Source organism: Rhamphochromis sp. 'chilingali' (assembly GCF_963969265.1).
Source record: "Rhamphochromis sp. 'chilingali' genome assembly, chromosome: 13".
Lineage (NCBI taxonomy): Eukaryota > Metazoa > Chordata > Actinopteri > Cichliformes > Cichlidae > Rhamphochromis > Rhamphochromis sp. 'chilingali'.
In genome coordinates this window covers 35,697,220-35,719,552 of record NC_137940.1, presented here as the reverse complement: position 1 = coordinate 35,719,552, position 22,333 = coordinate 35,697,220, and the positions used below count along the sequence as shown (strand labels likewise).

General features: G+C 40.8%; 1 protein-coding gene across 5 annotated transcripts in view; it reads left to right on the top strand.

Moving 5' to 3' along the window:
- diaph2 (diaphanous-related formin 2) overlaps positions 1-22,333 on the top strand; it is a 373,710-nt gene that overhangs the window by 317,676 nt on the left and 33,701 nt on the right. For 4 of the 5 annotated variants that reach the window (XM_080900481.1, XM_080900480.1, XM_080900478.1 and 1 more), the window contains 2 exons: positions 6,525-6,617; positions 8,422-8,487. In XM_080900481.1, the coding sequence (XP_080756607.1) occupies positions 6,525-6,617; positions 8,422-8,487 (159 nt within the window). The remainder of the gene's footprint in view (positions 1-6,524; positions 6,618-8,421; positions 8,488-22,333) is intronic. The other variant, XM_080900482.1, reaches the window with a different exon arrangement.

The window sequence follows — 22,333 nt, the reverse complement described above, 5'->3', positions numbered from 1 at the left end:
AATGCATTAATCTTACCTGATCTTTTAACTGACCCTGGTTTTTCGCGGCGAGGTTTTTATAAACACATATGTACTTTTTTACCATTCAGGCAAGATTCCATTGATTGTACTTTACGTTAGAAACTGCCATCAGAACCTGTCATGTTGATGTAGCACCAATATTTTAGATTTCTTGTCCATGTTTCCGAAAAGCACAGTCAAAGTCGGCATTGTTCACTTGTTTATGTTTTACAGATTTGAGGTTTAAACCAAACCGCATTACACCTCCTCCATCATTGCTGCAGATAGCATTGCACAATAAAACACCATTCCCTCTCAAGGACCCAGCCTTGAGACACTAAAATGTTAAGCCGAAATCTTTGCATGGACTTTTTCACAAGCACTATGCCAGCTGAATGTTTGTAAAGACAATGACCTAAGAGTTATACGCACTGCGGCTTTTCACAATAGCTAAACAGCAGCTTTTTGCTGTGATAGCTGATGAGTAGACAATGACACAAGAAAAGTGTTGCATGAGGTGAAACAGAAACAGTACTGAAGATAAACTTGTCCCCACCAAGACCACAGAGTGGGATCACTTAACAGGGAAAGTTTGGTTTATAGAAGACACCATTAAAGTATGTATAGACCTTATTGTATATGGCCTGCTGCGAGGTCACTTCAAAAGATTCATGTGGGTCAGTCACTACCATAATGTTGTTAAATTAAGCAGAACCTCATTAATGGAAAAAGGGCAATAGTGGTCTTCTCTGATGTGAGGACAGGCATGGCCCTGCTGGCACCCTGACACGATGACCCCATGTGGCTCATCTAAACTGTGTCATCTTAACATCTGTCAGTGCTGGGTTGGAGCTGTTGTTTGTGTGTTGGTGTTACTGGCCAAACTAGCCAAAAGCAATGGATAGATGGTGATAGCAGTATGCTAACTTGGGTGGCCTGCAGGCAGTAGAAGCAAATGATAGCAGAGGAAACAGAGTGTGGTGATGACTATGTTGAAAGCATTTCTCTTCCCCCCTTCCCATTTCCCAGTGTCCCCTCCCTACTGTTTCTCACTCGGGGCCTAGCAGCATCCATCCAGATGGAGGGTTTATTTTTGTTTTTGTTTGTTTACTTATTCATGCATCCAGCTATTCGGGGCATCGCTAGGGCTTTCGTTCCACCACAGAATGCAAATCGCCACGGCGGCTAATCCACTTTCATCTCTCCCTTGTCGACATCCAACTTCTTTGCACGTTTCCTCCAGTCTCTCGTAGTCAGGGCAGTCATCCTTTCAGTGTGTGAGATCAAGCCTGCAGTGACCAGGCCAGCCTACCATTTCTCTGTACTTTATGCATGTCAGCACAATGCACCGTTCACCTTCCACCCACCTTTAGTAACTGCGAGACGTTTTTCTGGATCTGAGTGTCTTCCTTACTTACTTTCCCCTGACCCTGGCGCCAAACAGGACCTCACAGCACAAGTTAAGTAGTAGCAAGACTGGCATTCCTTCTGGAATGGAGAGTTGTGGGAGCATCCCTAATTGAGTTAGAGAGGACATGAGTGGCTTTGCTCATTTAGTTGTTACAGTAAAACAGTCCAGACCAATCAGCAGGCAAATTTTCTTTTGTATTAGCCGGTTTACCCTTCAATTCCCATTTGTCCTCCTTTCTTTTTTCATTCTTCATTCAAGTGGAACTAGGAAGCTTGCACACACTTATTAAAGACTACGGCCATTCTGAAAAGTTTCTCAGATTATTGTGCCAAAGCTTTCGTCACGGCAGCGATACTGCAGGGATATGGTAACAAAAAAGGGTCAAAACAAAAAGAAAGACATCTAACAGGTGCACGATTCCTCTCCTTTGGGCGTTTGTGTTCTCTGCGGCAGTAATGCTCTTTGTCTGCCCTCTGCTGTGGCAGGAGGGCAGGTGGGTGAGTAGAAGGGGTTGCTGTGCTCAAAGCTAGCTAGTTAGAGAGCAGGCAGCAGGGCAGTGAGAGGAAGGGGGTGTTGAGTAATGCAGGTGGTTGTGTATATCTAGCCGGCCAAGCCTGAATTCAGGTGTGAAAATAACACAAAACCAGGTGCATGCAAGTGAGACTGGAGAGATGAGATGAGATTAAAAGAAAGTGTGGTTGTTGCCTCTCCACCTGGCCATAAAGCAGAAACCCACCCCCCTCCACCGAGGCTTTTGTTTCACGGCTAATGGTCCAGGTTAATTGCACAGGTGACTTTCTGTGGGGGAACAGATGGGCTCAAATGTGTTCAAAAACAATCCCAGCAAGCAGAAAACAACTAAGAATGAGTTGTTCCTCTCCTCTTTATTCTTCCTTTCCCTTCTAATCTTGTCTACTAAAGTCATGAAGGGTGACTGCAGTGAGGTTAAACTCTCACTGTGTTCTTCTCTCACAGTGGGTTCAATTCATCAAGCACAAGGCCGGTAAGCTCTCATTAGATCTCATTACAGTGCAAATGAGCCTCAGGAATTTGCTAGTGGAAGGATAGTAGTGGATAATAGGCAGCTCTCCTATGCCTTATGTTGAGAGACTTTGATTAGAGCAAAGTATTTTAAGTGAATAGAAATTTAGAGGATAGTGGGGAAAAAAATACGATTGATTGAAATACATAAATAGCTTTTTTTGTTTTTGCCGACCAACCTGTCGTACTGGTGCATACGGGATATCATAATTTGCCATTATATCAGAAATCCATACTTGAAGCCAGAAGCTTTTTAGGATTCTAAGAATTATTTGTCTCTTTCCCCTCAATGAATCATGAAGGCAGCATGTGAGCCATCAGAAATTGATTTCTCAATTGATCCACTGTGGTTTTTCTCCCCAGAAAAAAAAACATGCAGGGGGTGACAGAAAGCAAATTGAATTTATGAACAGGCATTGTTGACACTCCTGTGTAATTATAGCAGTGCCATGCCTTTGGTGCATGGTACATGTTTCTCTTTCTCTTTTCTGTTTCGAATAATTATGCTTCGTCACATTTTCAAGGTGACAGCTGTTCTTTTACATTGCAGTGCATATTTTGAGTGTTGTAGATGACTGATTCTAATTGGCCTAAGTTAAAAATAGATGTTTTTTTGTTTAGTTCGTGTACATTATGTAAGCTTTTTAGTTCTAATTGGTCATTGACTGACAAGTGTTCTGAAGGAGGCGTCGGTGATACATTGGATTTCTGCAAAACTTGCAAGAACCATATCTCAGTTAATTCATCATGAGCATCCACGTCTGAGTCTTTCTCCCTCTTCCTACCTTTACATTCCTCATGCTGCTTTTGTTAGTAGAACATATACTTGCTTGTGGCTATACTAATCTGCAATAAACATATTTATTTAGCTACTAAACAAATGTGAAACAGGAATTTGTATCACATGAAATGTGAGTCCAGGCTGCAGTATATGTTTTAGAAGTGATTAAAAGTAAGAAAAAAAAAACCTAGCCACAAAGTTTTGAAGAAGGCTTTCACACCCTCGTGTCTTGCCTTGCTCCACTAGTCCATGTCAATAATCCCACCCCACCTCTTTACTTTGGTTCCCAGTGCTGCCTTCTGTGGGTGGACTTTGACTGTGTGTTCTTCCTGATCCTTCTTAATTCTTTCATTTGTTATCTTATGCTTACATAATAGTACATAATCAAGGATACGCTTGCAGTATCTCTGCTCATCCTTTTCCTATCCCTCCCCTACCTCCCTTTACTATTATCAAAGTTAAAGTGCCCCTGGGATTGGTGAATGATACTTTTCTTACTGAAGGTACTTTTTTCTTAGTGAAATAATAATCTTACAAGTTTAGTTTTTATCCCAATCCTTCTGACACCGCATTGCTCTTTCTATCCCTCCTAATTATAAAATGTGATAGTGCTGCTTGTAAATATAAGAGCCAATCCCTAGAACTCAGTTACAGTTGGCTCAGCTTCTGGGGCCAGCTACTACCTGATATCCAGGTAAAGTGAGGTAAGCAGGATCAAAGAAAATAAATGGAAACAGTAGATCATCTCTATCTGGGAGGTAAAGTTTCATAGCTTTGGTTGTGATCTTAAAGATTTAACTCTTTAAGAAAATACCTAAAAGTGTAAAAGCTGCCACCATGTTCCACACTTCCAGAAGCTTTAATAAGATCATTAAGGACCTCGGGGCTGTCTGTTAAGGTGTCCGCATAGGTGTTTCATCACTGGAAGGGTTTGTCAATGTCTTGGGTCTTAGCCCATCTTAACCCATTTAGAAAGCAATTTCCTGTGAGCAGAGGGGATCTTTCCTCTTGAGAAAGATCTGTGGGCATAAAAGGTTAGCTTTTCTGTAATTCCACACCATGCAGTGTACCAGAGCTGCTAATGAGAAGCAGATGAATATTTACCTTAGGTTTAACAGCTCAAAATAAGATGAGTGAATTGCAGGAATAAGGCAGAAATATCTGCTTAAGTGGCCAATGTTACAGTAAGCAATGGAGAAAGTTTGCTTTGAGGATTAGTGGAATAAGTGTAGTCAAATAATGTGCAGTTTTCTCCCCGAATAAATGCTTACTTTGTCTTTGCAGATTTGTAGAATATATACACCATGTGTATGTGTTAATAAGTTCAGACAGTCTGAAGGCTCAGTTGGGAGAAGTTCTTGGTGAGGCAAAGACCTGCTCAAGTTTAAGCTTTGGACAGCTTAGGACATAGTTAATTGAACGCTGTGAAGTAACTGGGGAGAACGCTTCCCATTTTAGTCATTTTGGTTCTTTCTGTCTGCAGTCCTCTCCCTGAACCTCCGTCTTCTAGGGCTCCAAAGTCCTGGCCATTACAAATGATGAATTGTGCTACAGTTAAGCTAGAAGTAGGACGAATTGATCAAAGTGTCAGGTGCCCCCTGTGATGTTTAGGTCTCCACGAAGAAGGCAGTGAAGAAGGAGCTGTCAAAAAGTTTCTTGTACCACAGTGGTTGTAGATAAATGTTTACCTGCCACTTAACACGTTGTGTCAGACTCACAGTGTGTCCTTACTAGCCTACATAAGAACGAGTACCTAATGATCTTGGGATTTGATATAGTTATAGAGGCTGCAAGTTGTTCAACATATTGTTCTCCAGGTCCACAGGAGATGAAACCCATGCTCCCCCTTTTTAACCGACGAGCTTGCTATCTGAGGTGTAGTGCTGCAATTTGAGATAAGCACTACTTGGCGCAGCTTTGGTTTTGTTCTGATAAAGCTGGTCTAATTAAGCTTGATTTAATCAGGATTGCTTTTAAGCACAGCACACAGTTGGAACAGATACTTTGATTTCAAAGTAGCCCTTGGGAAGAACTTGAGGAAGAAAGAGAAGGAATGAGATAGAGAGTAAAATTAGTGAGTACGACTGAAGAGATGCTTTTTTAAAATTAGCATAAGACATGCTTCTATTCTTAGTTGTACTGTCTTCTTTTACTTCCATGAATGATTGCAGGTGGGATGGTTTATTGCTGAAGGACAATAACAAGAAACATGTACAGGTCTCACTCGCTTCCTCAAAGTATTTGTGTACCAATCCATGTCACTATGTTTTGTTCATAAATTCAATTTGCCTGAGTGTTGTGTACACACAAATAACGAAAGATTGATCATCCTCGGAGTTGGAAAAGTACCAGTTGTCTCCACTTATTTTTGAACATTTCCCTTCATCTGAGCGCAGTGCAGAAATAAGATGCCTGGACCCTGATGGTAAACACTGGGAAAGAGCTAGTTCACTCATATGCGCAAAAGAATTGATGACCGAGTCTTCAGCTCCACAATAACTCACCCTAATGATCCTAGTTTAAAATAATGTCTGTTCTGGACCAGAAAGATAAAAATGGTGCCCCTCTGACTCATTAGTATCAGGGCGTAAAGATAGATGACCCAGATATAGAACCTAAGCCTCTTTCTGAACCCAGTTTCCATTGAGTGGTATACTGCATGTGCACAGTATGTCCACAACTACTCATAGTCTTGGCCTTGTGGACATTTTAAGTGTCTTCTACCTGTCCCGTCAGCCATCCTGGCTGCCTCCACTCCTCTTATTTCGTGGATCCACACAACAGCTGGAATGGTGGACGAGGGGAATGTTTTTCGAAGGCCAGTCCCTGTGTCATTGACTAAACAAGACAGAGCGCTCGGGTATTGAGCGACTCCACACTAAATCTTTGTAAAGAGCACTTAGCTCCCCTGCGTTAGCCACAGAAAGAATATCTGTCAATGACCATCACTGGATGCTTTCATCCTGAGGCTCCTCTAAACTCTAAACTAAACTCTTAAGTGTATTTTCCTCCTCCCCAGCTGTTTACTGAAAAAAAGGCAGGCTTCAGTGACAGGCCTCTGTCTCAATGCTCTTGCACTTGCAGGGATTGTTTATAGCTTATTCAGGAATAAAGCACTCTTTTATTGTGATATATGGTGACCTGTAGTCAGAGAGCACCCACAACACGATGCCTAAAATTAGAGCCATATAGTGTGTCATACAAGTGTGTCTGTAGTTATTATGCACTTTACTATGATAATGTACGAGCTGTAGCATAACATTTGTGCTTTTCTTATGTGCTTTCTCCCAGAGGGAGACGAAACCGGTGTGATGGATTCCCTGATGGAGGCTCTGCAGTCAGGGGCCGCCTTCCGTGATCGGCGAAAACGGACACCACGCAACGGTAAGACAGACTGCCGACTGACAAAATACTGTATTTAGGTGCCATTGTGCACTTTTTGTTGTTTCTGTCAGTTTCACTTGTCTGCAGAAAAATACTTGTCCCTTTAAGTTGGTAATAGCTTTCTTGCAACACTGCTGTCTATCATTTAAATTAAACGTTTCTGTGAAAGTGCCGTTCATTCACCGCCTGTACCCGTGTGCGACTGTTTCAAGGATTCAGATACGGCATTGATACATGTAGAAACATATGTACATATAAACAGGGGGCACAGAAAAAAAAGGGAGGCATGTGTCCTGGTGTAGGTCATTAGAAATTTATTGCCCCTTTCCCATTCATGAAGCACTTAACAGTAGGGCCGAGGCTGATTTAGAGAAATCCTGGTGCTAATGTATTCCATTCTGCCATGATGAATAGGCCATGCCCAGAGGAGTACCACCTAGTAGGGGCGCAAGGGTCAATTGATATGCAAGTCAGAGCTCTGCAGAAGAGTCACAGGTGCTGCTGTCTTCACACTGGCAATCATATTAGGAAAAAAGAAAGGAGAAAAAAAGACAGTTGGCTGGAGTGGATGATTGTGCTGTAGATGTTGAAGAACAGTAAAACAAGGATATATTTTAAAGGCAGACCAGAAATTGTTTTGTTTATATCTAAAAAGTACATTTTAGGTTGTTTTTCCCCAATATTTACATTTACAGACATATTTGCAAATAAACTAATATTTGGTGCATGATTTTGTAATGCTTTATGATATACTGTAATTGAATTAGAATTATCAATAGAATATTAAATATTGTTGGGTAAGTTTCGGATCATTCTTGTAATACAAAAGATGCAGTGAGTTCCTGTCGCATCTAGTCTCCCCTCAATCCAACATGCAAAGAAGCACTCTCCAGAAGGTGCATTTTTCTTCTGTACAGTCAATTGAAACCTCCTGCAGAGGTCATTAAATGAACAGTAAACACAACAGTGGCTGAAGTGCTTGAAAAAAACGTTAAAAGCAGAACAAACAGGAGAGCAGAACAGCTGGAGTTTGTTTTTAGCCTAACACGACCTGTAGCTGCACTTCCTCTTTCTTGCATGCATAGCATTACCTTTCAGATTATCATGCAGGTTAGTTGTTGGATGAGTGCTTTACTTTAGTAGTGTCTGTCAGTGGTAGATATGAGCACCTGTCCCTGCAGTGTAAAGAGATGTCAAAATTAAAGTCATCAAAGAAAACAAAAACTGGAATCTGGAAATAGAATTTATTTTTTCTCATACTAAATAGGTATAAAAATCAGTTTGCATTTCACTGGAGTAACACTCTACCTATGTGACCCAACATCTCTCTGATTGCCCATCATCACCAGTCCGTCACAGAGAGACTGTAGGAGACAGCCAAAGCACGGGGACAGCATGCTTTCTCCAGACAGAACGGCCATGGCTGAGGTTTAATTTTTTAACTACGTTTTCCACATATAACAGACTATATAACAACAAACAAACACACCCACACTTTCTTCTTGTCTCAACAGCTATAATACTGCTCATCATTCTATAAACAAAACCTCCTCCATTCTTTGCCTGTAACGTTTTCATGCTATATTTCTGTTTGGGGGTTTGTTGTGAGCTGGTGTCTGAATGTTTGGGCAGGTGTGTTAGCAAACCTAAAGGACTTTTTGCCACACTATGGGAGTTCTTCTGCCAATATCTGAAATGTGTCACTTCTGATGCATCTTTGTCTGTTTCCCTTTTTCTTCATTTTTGCCTTCTCTATCTTCTTTTTTCTTTCTTTCCTTCCCCCCCCCCCCAAACATTGTTACAGGTGATCAAAGCCCTACCAGTCCAGCCCCGTGGTGGTCGGGTGCTAATTATGGTAACAGAACTCTAGGTGTGTGTATTTAACTATCATTTTAACCCAAATACCACCTTTGCTGCACTTTTCCTGGCTGCATACCTTACACATCCTTCCTGTTAAACACTCATGCTGAGCTGGTCTACAACATGCAGAGTCCTGTGCTGAGCATTTAACCGAGAAAAGATTGAAACTGTCAGAGTTAGAAGAGTTGCTGTCACCAAAAACATGTTTCAAAATGAAATAAAAATCACAGGACCTATAAGAGAATATCATTTGCAGTGTCACATCAAGTGCATAAAATATCGATATACAATGTTATTTATATTATTGTTATTTATACACCATTTTTGCACCAGCATAGGTACAAATATCCCTAAGAAGTACAATACCAGCCCCAGTGTTTTTGGACATGAATTGACAAAAACCTGTATTATGTATATTAGAAGTAGAGATTAGAACCAAGACTTGCAAACAAACTAATCTCAGATAAAATCGGTAATTTTTAAAAACAAATACAGAAAATATTCTGTCATTCATAAGAATGTAAAAGTTGGAGCATATTTTCTTACTAGAATTAGTATTGTGTGATAAAAGGATCACATTAAACCATGCAGGAGTAGAGTAGAAAATTGAACTGGACATTAATGATTTTAATGCTGGGTGACAGCGTGAATCTTACGCTCTGTCTTCAGAATCCATATGTAATTAAATGACTTAGCCTTGCATTAGCACCTCGATCCTTAATGCACCTCGTAAGATTAATGCAACCCCTAAACGTGGCCGCACTACTCGAAGGAAGTTGTCTCAGCACAGTTCCTGTCTTATGGAGCAGCTACAGTTGTCATCTAATTTCTGTGCTCTTCCTAAAAGCCTGTTGTCACAGCATGATAGCACTTCCTGTCTTCTAGTGATGTTGAGCCAATATTCTGATGGAGAGGTCTGTGGACCTCAGTGCTTTGGTCACTCACAAGGTTTTTGTGTATTACACCTACTTTTTCCCTGAATGTCAAGCTGATGCGCAGTAGCTCACAGTGTCCTTCTAAAGGATTCTTGCTTTTTATGCTCTGCAGGCTCCCTGTATTTTTGTTGTTATTGCTGCATGTCCAAGAACCTGATACTGTGCTTGTGGATGTATCTTAAAGGTGTCATTTTGCACTTTTTGTATGCTGGTTTGTTTGTTTTTTGTTCTTTAATCACACATATCCAACAGTTATTTTGATATAACCTCTAAGTGGACATCTAAAGAGGTGAAAAAGTTTATATATGCCAAGTTAACACTTGATGTTTTTAAAGATCGTTAAACTCTTATATGGGAACAACCTAATGGTTATATTTAAGGTGTGAAAAGAACCTATTACGTAAAGTTAGGCTGGGCTCTGTGCACAACAACAGCTGTGAATGTGTTTAAACCCTGCTGTCCAGAGTGGAAGTACAGATTGGTAATACTAGAGCTCTCATATTAGCGCCACTATGTCTAATACTTCCAAGAACATTTGGTTGACAAAGGTTTTATTTGTTTCTATGTTGCATGAATTGATTTGGAATTGTTGAGTTTCTACAAGCCTGGCAGGGTCGTAGAAACCTAACCTTGTTCATTTTATTGTGAAAGCCACTTGGCCATGCCTGTGGTACTGAATAATGATGTTGTCACAAGCATGCCCCATATGAGTAATTTCTTTAAAGTATATTAGAGTCTTGTTTATGACAGAGGGTCAGAAGAAGGATGAGAGTGGCACATTGTAGCTTCATCAATGCTACTGTACAAGCATTGTGCTGAACTTCCTCTATAAACATAGAAGTCAGTATAAAAGCACTTGTGAAAGTATTTTCCCTGTAACTAAATGTTTTTGCTGGAGTGATGCAGTGGTTTGAAGTGGTAAAATAGTCACCTTTTTTTCGTTGATGAATGCAGAGATGTCTGAATTCAGTCTGACTTACAGTGAAAGCTTCATGAATATCATCCTTGGTCACTAACGCTTATGAAAAAATAAAGTGTTGCTAAAACTGACTGTGTTTGGACTTTCAAAAGCAAAGAATTTTCACTAAAACCACCACCACAACTCTTAACATCAATTATATGATTTGCCAAATTTGAAAGGAACTTCATAGTGCAGGCCTGCCCAATCCCGGTCCTCGAGAGCTACCGTCCTGCAGCTTTTAGATGCATCCCTACTCCAACACAGCTGAATCAAATGGTTTGATCTCTTAAGCATGCCATCATGTTTGGCAAAGGCCTGATAACAAGCCATTCATTTGATTCAGGTGTGTGGGAACAAGGATGCATCTAAAAGCTGCAGGACGGTAGCTCTCGAGGACCGGGATTGGGCAGGCCTGTCATAGTGGGATAAACCTTCACTGAGGACATCCATCTTAACTACTACTTCCTGCAAATACCAAAGGTGAAACTTCTGACACCACTGCACAATATGAAATAATATGTGACCAGTGAGATCACATAATTACAAAACTAGATACTGCCCATCTTTATTTAAAACGATTTTGTTCGCCTTGATTAACCTCCTGTTAATTTCATATTTTGTGCCCATAAATTGTTTTCTTATTTTTGGGAAGTAACCAGGATGACACTTTTCTTTATGATGGATTTTGCGTCATTACGATAAATCCCTGCCCTCCCACCATGTGCACAGCACTGTGAAACTACTAGAATGCATTGTTTACTGACAGCTCCCTGTTTATTTATATGAAGCCCCATCCTGGTTTGATAAACTGCCGTGTGGAGTCTCTTCTCTGAGGTGATAAGAGGGGAACATTTCTTTCTAAATGTAATCAGTTGCTATGCAAAATAAGGATACCTTGTCTCATCCAATGAAAGAGGACAATGTGTCCATATTGTGTAACAACGTGTCTGCTTGTCTTTGGGTTGCTATTTCAGCATGTAAGGTGGGGAACTGGTGGTGTTTTTGTTTGTTTGTTTTACGTACTACAATATTTTTGCAGTACGTCAAGAATAGCAACATATTCTTCGGGTCAGTGAAGCAGTATTATTTGTGTACTATGTTTATGTGTAAATGCGGTTTCTGTCTGGCTCAGGGATGACAATCCAGTCCCTGAATTTTCTGTTAGAAAAGGTTCTCAGAACAGTTATAGCAGACATTGTGGCAAATCTATTCAATCCTGCTTGTCATGTCTGTTGTAATCTCATGCTTTAAAGCTTGATTAACCTCCTGTCATCCTTAAGCGAGCAGTGTGTGTGAGAGAGACTCCGTTAGTCATACAAGAATCTTCACTTGCGTTGAAAGGAGTTCATTTAAACCCAGCATGCTGTTCTTTGTCGTCCTTTAGGCTAAACCATACTTCAGCAGACTACCTCAAGTGTCAGGCTGAGCACAATTCTTGCCGCCGTCAGTCTTAATTACACCCAATTCCAGAAGCATTTCCTATTTCCTTGTCTCCACTTTGTGTAAGATGGAAAATCTAACCCGCGAGGCCATACTCATGTGTTATGCAATTACACCAGCCATTCCTAATTCAACACACAGAAAGTGGATGGATTGATGGAGACCAGGGAAACAATGTTGCTGTTTTGGAGTTCAGGCTCATTTCAGGAAGTTAATTTCTGAAGGTTGCTTTTCCTTTTTGGGGTGTATTGCAGCTTTTGTTTTTCCTTTTGCTGTAGTGTAATTTAAAATTAAGTTTTACTAAAAAGACATAAGTTACCATACACCTTTTTTATCTCTTATTCCCTTTCTTGTGAGACAGTTACCTGGGAATCTGGCAGGAGATTGGTGGGTAGAGAGCAGGAGCCTCTCATACATCCTGGCTCATCGATTTTCGGTCAGGGATGAAAGCCACAGACTCAGTAGGTCTTTCATACTGGGGGGCATCCCAAAAGACACATCAATCAGATTTCAAAGAGATCCAAGCCCATCTTATTTATTTACCACCTTTTCAATGTCATTACAATCCCAAACCACGGCCTCTCTCCTTTCCTTTGTCTGCCCGAGTCTCCGGCTTCACCTTCACAGGTCAGTCCATCAAAAGTTCCCTCCTCTGTTCTGTCAAGTAAGTCTCTTAAGGACTTACTTGACAGCGAACAGAGAATGATCATCTTATTTCCATTAAGAAACAGAGATGCAATGATATAAAGCTCGTCGGAGTTACGGAATTTCAGCCTAACAGTCTAATCCCTCGAAGCCCAGCAGTTAATTCAGCTGGCCAGGCCAGAGAGTGAGCTCCTTGTATGTTTAATGAAGATTAAATTATCTATTTTCTCTCATGAAATTTTTATGGCAGAAAGTGGATGAATCTGCAAAAAGGAAGGCAAATAAAAAGTCCAAAGGAAAATGTCTTTAAGATGAGGTTGGTAAAGGATATTCCAGTTTTCATTTATTTCCAACCACCTCGTGACATAAATGATGGCTAATGCATATTACGCCTCTGTTTGTTAACCACATAACCCGTATGCAGACAATCACAGTATGTTCAGGCTGGCAGCTGTTTTCTCATCTTTCCCCTGATCTGGGAGAAAGTCAGCCATTTGTTTCTTAAATTACATCACAGGAAGTGATAGTGATCGTAATTCCCTTAGCAATTAATTTGCTCACACATATGTTGTACTCATCGTTTTATCTCTCTGTGTTGTCTCTCAACCTCTCTGGCAGTTGTTCTCCTTGGCTGTTTCACACACACACCTTCAAACATGTGTGACATATCTGATAGGGACTATTGCTGTAGGGTGCCTCTGAGTTGAGGGCTAAAGCTCTTTGCCTCCACAAGCTCCTGGCCTCCACTTTAGGGTGTTGATAGATGTTATTCATTGGGGCAGCCCTAGAGGCAATCCTAAAGGAAGTGGAGCTAACATGATTTGAGGCAAAGAGGCCCAGAAGGTGTTGGTGCCTCATACTGCAACGTGGATGGTTTAGTAGATGTGAGATATCAATAGAGCAGATGAGAGAAGAGTTCTGTGGAGACGTACGGCTTGAAATCTATCACCTGTTTCTCATAGATAAGGATATTTATCAGCAGCCAAACAGAAAAGGCAGATGGAAAGGAACTGAGGCGTGGACAGCCATTCTCGTCCTAGGACTTGGACAAAGCCATTGTCCGTCCTTTTGACCCACAGGGCATCTCTGTACACCTGATCATCTTTCACCCTCAACAGAAAACCCATCACGGAAATATAGATGAAGATTTTATGTACCATTTGAGTACCCTTGGCACATAACTGATTTGTTGCTTGACTCTGCCAAGAGAGGATGTAAAGTAAGTGAAGTGTGACATAGAGCATTTGAGAAGATAAATCAAATCTTAATAATGGCCTTCTCTTTGGACACCAGGGGTCTCTCGCCCCTGCCTCTGTTCTTAAGTACCATCTAACCCCTTTGCTGTTTGAATCACACGAAAGCTATCTGCTTGACTACAAGGTCAACAGGGGGCTGTCCGACTGCCCTTTTGATGCCATTATCCCCTTTTACAGCTCCCTGTTTGAAAAGACTTACCTTTGCAACTTTGCTTCCGTCCCCTACGGACGTGCTTTTTCTTTCCGTTTTTTCCCTCTTCTTTTTGAAATAAAGTCAGTGATCAAGAGGCCTGAGAGCTCTTAACACTTATGTCCAGTATTGTCTTTCTTAATTAGAACAGGGTGTTGTTGAAGAGCTTCGCTCTCCTGCCTAGTGGATCATCAATGAACAACTGCAGAGGGCAAATCTGTACTAATTTATCATATTCAATAACATCCTAGAGCGTTTGCAGTGGGATGTGTGATTTCCTTGCTCACTTTCCAAATAATATTGGCTTTCAAGTATGTGGGCAGTTATGAAAGGTCACCCTAAGTGTAAATTGTCAATACTGGATCAATTTTGGAGGGCAAATGTGCTTTGGAGGCCCCGTAATGGAAAGTTTTATCTTATTTTTACCCAAGGCACATTCACACAATAAGATTGATGCCATTCATTGTTTGATGTATTCCTAATAGACCTATAAAGTTGCAGAGCTTAAAGCCAAAGGAATGCCTGTGAAAGCCAAATATAGGGGTGGCAATTGGACCATCCCACTAGCTGAAAAATTGCCCTCATATAATTCCAGTGGAATCTCATCCAACCTTATGCTTAGAGCTGAGGGATGGGAAACTTGTTTCGCATGAATTAAACCTTATTTATTGTTCATTAGGCATGCAGCAGGGCCAACTGATGATCAGCTAGAGAGCAAATAATGCGCAGTGGAATAAGATCTCGTATGGTTATGGCTTCCCTTGACAATGAGACACGGTGCCAGAATCAAATGCTTCCTCCTCGCCTGTCATTTTTTTAAAAAGTCCTTAATATGATGTGGCTATTATTAAAGCGGAAGACATAATGTCCAGACGGATGTTTGCATTTGATCTGTCAGCAACTATCTACAATCTGTCAGACAGAATGAGGTGCAGATAATGTTTTACTTTCGCATGTGAAGGCTTGATGTGGTGTTGAGTAACATGGAGGTAAAGAGTGAGTTATACGAGCAATTCCTATGAATGCAGATAAAGAGAGAATGTGTCAAAGAATGGTTAATGCTCCGTTTGACAGGACGCACCAATAAAGGTATTGCAGGGAAGAAGGATATTAAAGAAATCACATGCTCTCAGCTTGACATTGCTTTCCTGCTTTATTCTTCACATAATAGTGTTACAAGCTAAATTTAACATGTTTTTCAGTAAGGTTAATTATGTCACACCTCGCCTTTCTGGAGTGCAAAAAGGTGTTCCATCGTTCTAACAATTAGAAGATGGCGAGTTTGAAGTTCTGTATTTTTAGACAATAAAGTGTATTGGATAATTAGTTCACTTACACTTCTGTTTTCCTTCCTGTGGAATAAAACTCTGTAATCAACACTTATGTTAGTTATTTAACACACAAATAGCAAAAGCTGTTATTAAATGAAAAAACAAAACTAAACGTTTGCATTCTGAAAGCAGTAAAAAAAAAGATGGCAAAACCAACTGAAATATAATACAGTAAGAATAAGAATAAGAGCCTTTCGTGTGTTGCAAATGAGTCGGACAAATTCTTTTTGAAACTGTTAACAGCACCTGTGCGTAGACCCTTCAGTTAACAGTAAGGGGTGTTTCAGAGCTGTGACAACTACAGTAACCCTGTCACACCATTAGTAGGACGTGCATACTTTCACTAACAAGGTGTTTTGCTTGCTTAAAAGGATGTATGCAGTAGACCATTTCTGGGGTGTGGTAATTGTTATACAGTGGTTAAGACACATTAAATGAAAAGTAATGGTCCTTATCATAATACTTTCTCAAGAGCAAATGCACTCAGCTGATCAGTCAGTTCCTATTTAAACGAGATAACACAAGTTAACATTAAGAGGATAAATAGCAGAGTGGGAACACAAAGTGATTGTATGTGGTAAGAGGTGTGGAGAAGATATAGAAAAGTGTCTGTGGAATGGATAGAGTAGGTGTACCGCGCAATGAAGGAAAAATGCTTGTAGTATAAAGTTAAAGAAAGCAAAGAGACTGAGAGAGTTAAATGACAGCACAAAGCTGAAAACGCATACCAACACAAACAAAAATGCAGTGCAATCAGCACTAATGCTTCCTACACTCAGAGAATCCCACCAGTCGAGCATGATTGTGCTTGACATGGTTCCATCATTAATGCTGACTGATGCCCATTTTCCAGGCTCTTCACATTTATTTATTTATCTGTTTATTTGTGTCAACTTTATTTATTGATGGGCCTAAAGTATATGATGGCAGACCTCCATTTGTTCATATAGGAACGTTAAGGCATTTACACATGAATGAACAGATGACTGTGAAAGGACAGAGTTCCCTTTTTTTATTTAGATTCCAGCAGCTGAAATAGCTATTCGTCTCTGGTAATGGAAAAGTGATATGCCCCATTTAGTTACTTAGCACTAATCCCAGTGGTTTAGCTGCTTCTCTATCTTTTTTCCTTCTATCGTTCATTCTTTTGACTTCTATTTGGTTAGTGTCTGATGGACGGATTTGAGTGGGGTCAAATTACTCCCTTGCCTGTGTGATTTTCTTCCACTGTATTATAGTGGCAGGACTCTCAGCCACAGTGCATGCATGCAGCACATTGCTGTTGTCGTTGACCAAAAAGTACCCATGAGGGTTTTAAATGCATGCACTTTTTGAAATCACACTGTTCACATAACCTCCATTTAAAGTTGCTTCCATTTGGTTTTCCTTTTTTTTATTAGTTTGTTGTCAGATTTTAATAAGACGCCCTCTGATTTGTGATCTTGATGATACAATTAAAGTGTAATGAGCGCAAATATAGTTGATTTTTATTCTCACAATGACATATTTGCTGTTGCGAGAACACTGATGGTTAAATACCCACAGGTGTACAATTTGAAATAATTTGCTCTGAAAGCCAATATAGTTGCCCAGAGGTCTTCCAGCAGACATTTGGTCATTCTTGCGGTGGAGCTAAAGTATTCATGATCATTAAATTTCTAGAAAGTGCTTAGTTTTATGTAGTATTTTGAGTTTTTCAAAAATAAACTTGTAAACTATAAACAGAGAATTAGCTGTTTTATAGTTGTGATAACGAGTAATAGAATTAAAGGAGAACTAAACGGGGATGGAGAAGAGTGGTCTGATTTCAGACTGAGAAAACAGATTCGATTATTAGCAGTATTAATGGGATGGAAGAGACAATAAAACAAAAATGAGCAAGGAGTGTTTTGCTATGCATCTTTTGGTTGTGTAGCAATTACGTCCCTCTAAAGACAAGAGAACTTGTCACATATTTTTACACATGACCAAAATGTTAAAAGGAGCTACCAAGCTCCCTCTTCAGCAGTGGCTGATTGGCATCTGCGTGCTTACAAAGACAGGGATCCTACCCAACTGACTCTGTGAGTTTATCTGAATTTATCCAAAGCAGTTGCTGTGCTGAGAAGGAGGGGTGGAAATAAACAAGAAGGAAACACAACAGCTTGGTATTCATGAATTCCATAAATTACAATGTTACTCCCCTAAGAGATGAGTAATATGTCAAGTTTAAAAATAGACAGTTTGCCACAGTACAGACCCTCTGCCTCCAGTAGATGAGGATTAAGCAAATACATGTTAAAGGGCAGAGTTGGAAGGGAGTGGAGTGCATATATATATATTAGGGGTGCAACGATACACAAAATTCACGGTTCGGTTCGGTTCGATACTTTGGTGTCACGGTTCGATATTTTTTCGATACAAAAAAATGTTCATGCCTTTTTAATTTGTCATTTATTAAAATTATAAATATATATTTTAACTCAAAAGTACAGTTTTTAAATTTAACCCTAACCCTTGTGCGCGTTTTTTATTTTGACAGCGAATGCGCACCTGCGGACCACTTATGTGCAGCCCTGGTTATTTAGCTCATCATATTGCAGCCACAGAAATTATTTTGTCCATGAAACCATAAAGCTGCACTTTCTTTTTGCCTTATAGTCTCATTTGTCATAACTTCTCCGTTTTGTGGTAAGCTTTTCTTTGGCTGTCACTTCTTCACCCCGACCTGTCTTATTTGGCTCAGCAGAACTAAAATATATATCCTGCTACTTTTACACACGGACTCACATAAGCTCAGCGATTCTCTGCGCGATCAACCTCTCACATGTTTAAGCTGCGGGAGATTTCACTTGTCATGTTTGCATAGTAAGCTAACGATTAATAAGACGATGTCAGAGGAATTGGTGCACAAATTATCATCACTCACAGATCAGTGCTGTCATTGCAAAGTGAAAGCAAAAAAACAAGCGCAAATTCAAACGCGATTTCAATATGTCACATATTGACAGTGGCTCACCGATGCCAATGACATAATTACCCAGCTACATTTCTGAAAGAATGCAAAAGCATTGACATATATTTTCCTACAATAGCCCGACGGGCAGGGCAGAGAGATTTTTGTAGCCCGACTGGAAAGATCGCTAGCTCCGGGACGTCGGGCTAGCGATTTTGCAAGCCCTGTATCTGATTGAGGAATCACTCATCTTTGGAAAAGAGAGTTTATTACAGAGAAATGTCTCTTTCCAAAATAAAAGCTATACTATCCGCTTCTTCTGGGCTATATTCTCAGCAGCATAAGGAGAATCACGTGCTAACAGCGGTCTAAATGACTCGGCTAAAGTTAGTAGCATGCTTGTTGTTTTTGTCTTTGCACTAGGATGATGTCGGCGTAAATGTGCAGTCATATTCGTTGTGTTCCCACTAGTGCTTTCAGGTTAATCTCGTTGAAATGACCTTAACGCCACAACACGGCAAATCTCCGTTAACGAGCTACCGCCGATCGCCCCGTGCATGGGGCTAGACGGCCAACACGTTAACGAGCTAACTGCGCTAACACACTAGTTCACATCAATGTAATTAAGCATTGCATGGCACATCCAACATACTGTTTTACTTTAGTCCATGACTCGCTTACCTTCAGGGTCATACGTCACATGAAAACCAAAATAATTCCAAACGCCAGATCTGAATGAGGGTGGGGGAGGTCCATCTTGCAAGGAGAGCTTAACTTCTGTCTTGCTAGCTTGCCCTGCGCTCTTCCTCCTGACTATGCTGTCTGTGTTGAGCGCTCAGTGGATCTGCGCTCGACAGTGCAGCCTAGGCGGAGTAGTCGAACGCAGATTCACTGAGCGCTCAACACAGACAGCATCGTCAGAAGGAAAGTTGATAAAATAAATTACAAATGTTGTATTGTTCGATACATATGCGTACCGAACCGAAAGCACTGTATCGAACGGTTCAATATCGATACGAATATCGTTGCACCCCTAATATATATATATATATATATATATATATATATATATATATATATATATATATATATATATAGATAGATAGATAGATATTAGTCATTGGGTTTTTCTTGTTAACTACATAACCTGAGAAGCATAGGGTCATTACTTGAGTGCTAGTAGAGGTTGCAGAGTTTCTAGCATCTCCACCCTGAAGGCAGTGCCCACTAATAAAAGGGTGAGGCTGCACACTGCATTACCTCAACTGTTATTTTTTACTCTCCTACTCCAGATGAGCTTATTCCAGTGGCTCAGGTCACTGTTGCCCCAGGGCAGATTATGGCGGATGGGAGCTGTGATGTTCCTTAAGATTTCCGACAAGAAAAGAGTGTGTGTCTGGGCGTGTGTGTCTATACGTTTGATCTCTTTGTGTGTGTACTTTGTTTTTGGTTGGTTGTGTGTGCTTTGTGGGAATGTTCACTGAAGCTTAGCATTTCTTAGGAGGCCAGCAGTTGACCTGATTTCTGCGTCACAGGCTCGCTCCCACAGGTTCACTTTTTAAGGAAAATGTCAGTCTGAAAACTTGAACCACAAATACGTTGCCTAAATCACATGAAACACACTGTCCGAGGTGTACTTCAAATGAACTGGCATCAGCATTGTATTGTACAGCTCACATACTGTGTATATAGATTAGTATAATGTCCTGGCTAAATATAGTATTATATTATTGCTATAGCATGTTAAACCACTTATGGTCCACGTTATTAAAGTCTTGTACACGGAAGGGCTCTTTTTGCCTGATAGCACCATTAATATGTTTACATGGTGTCTGTCTGAGTAATTGATTTTTCTTTTGCCAATTGTCAAAGTTTTATGACCGTCAATATGGGCTGAAGAAGCTACCCTTTCATTTTTTTACTGGTTTAGCTGCTAGAATAGATGTTTCCTGCTTATAAACCTTGAATAATTGAATAGGAGAATCGGTCAATGAGCGAGGGAGAGGCACAAGGTCTTGATGGCTTGATGGCCAAGATGACAGCTTGTGAAATAGAAAGACAGCAGACAGATTAGCCAATGCGTCATATTGTCCCACTGCTATGTGTACACTATGCTCTCTCAACTCTATTTTTGCTCTCTTACTCTTGCTGTTCCTCTTTCTTAGCCCATTACACTCCTTACATGCTCCTTTGCCTCTTTTTTCTCCTGTTTCACTGTCACTCCTCACTAGGGATGGGTATCGTTTAGGTTTTATCTGATACCGGTGCCAAACCGGTACTTTTGAAACGGTGCCGGTGCTTAAACGGTGCTCAAACCGGTGCTTAAAGAATGGAGAACACAAAATTGGTCCAAAAACCTCTCATGTTCAGCTGGTTTTTTGTAAAAAGATAACAATGTTAGCCTTTTCTGCAGCTATGGGGCATATATGGTATCACTCTTGGCTGGAAGCAGTGCTTAAACAATGGAAAAAACACAAACTTTGTCCAAAAACCTCTCATGTTTAACTGTTTTCCACTTTTTCTTTGGTCATTTTAGCCTTTTTGGCCAGGGTGAAGGGAGCATCTGCCATCAAACAAGAAGACAGCCGCATGTAACTACGACAGTGTTTGCTAGTTCACGTTACATGCATTAATGTAATCACGTGGTTAGCCTACTCAACGTAAATTACACTCGAACAACATTAAGCTACTCACGCAGAGAAGAACGGCTGCTGCTGCATCATCCTCATCATTTCTGCTACACTGGCAGGGCTAGGGGCCAGGACTCTCCTCTTCGGGTTTTTGGGGGATGTTGCTAACTCCGGTCCGATAACAGGCACCACACCCGCAGTAGATGCGCTCGGTGTGAGGTCTCGCAGCAAGCTATCAAATACGGCGCATTTTTCGGCTTTTAAAAAAAACGCTATGCGTCGCCAGGTGTTTCATCAGATTTGAGGTGTTACCTCCTTTGACAGTATCACAGTATCACCTTAAAGCACTTGTTGCTGCTGAGTTTGCATCTTTTGCTGTGAAGTACAGCCAGACTTTGACCGCTTCGCCTTGGACATTTTTAATCTGTAGCTCTGCTCTAAAAGAACGTACGTACCTGGGCCCGCCTACTATCCTCGGAAACGTAAAATGATTGGCTAGAATCTAAAGTGTATCACAGCTCAGGGGAAAAAAGAACACCGAAATAAAGCACCGAAATGTGCGCTGCTTTTCGGTCTGGTTACTACCGTTTATGTCAGAACCGGTGCCATCATGGCACCAGATACCGGTACCCAGCCCTACTCCTACTTCTTTACAGTTCTTTTAAACCACCATTTTTACCTATCAGCTTCACTTTGTGCTTTTGCTGTCCTTCTCTACCACCCCAGTGCCTTGTTTTCTTTGGATGGTTCACTTTTCCTTGCATCCTTTCTCTATCCATCCCAATGACCTTGTGTCACTCCAGGCAGAATTATTACTCTTGGATGGAACATCAGCTCAGTGGCGCCATACTCCGCTTTCTCCACCCGCGTTATCCGTTTATGGAGTATCCCCTTTTGTGGTGAGCCATCCTCCTATAGCCCAGTAATGATAGGAGTCTTGGTGACCCTGTGCATTTGCAGTGTAATACAAGACTCTCATGTCCATTACATTAATTCCTACACATCACTGCTGCCATGCCTCTCAGTATTTTGTTACATTGCGGGCATTCTCTTTCCTGCATCACCTAACTGTGGCCACAATCGCTTTGCCCAGGAAGGTGAGAAAGGTAATTGAAAAATGTTTTATACAGAATTGGATGAGACGTTTTTAGTCCAAAAAAAATTCTCAAAAACATAATCTGACGAGTCTGTTTGTGTTTTGTTACTCAAGTGGATGAAAAATGTTTTCAGATCAAATAAATTGAAGCCAAGTGCCCTCCACCCCCGCACTATCCATCTGTTGTCAGTCATCTCTTTTCATAATAGGGAAGCAGGCCGCTACCATAATTGCTTTGATGGTCCAGCCTGAACAAATCACTTCTGGGCATAAAGAGAGGCCTTGGAGATGGCAGCCAGAGAGAAAAGGTGCGAATGAATTAAAGCACTTTGCGTTCCTCTGGGGCATGTGGCCCAGATTTTTCTTCAAAGAAAAAAAATATAAGGAAAGGAGGAAGGAGTGTGGGGGTGGGGTGTGCCTCTTTCCTCCTAGAATAA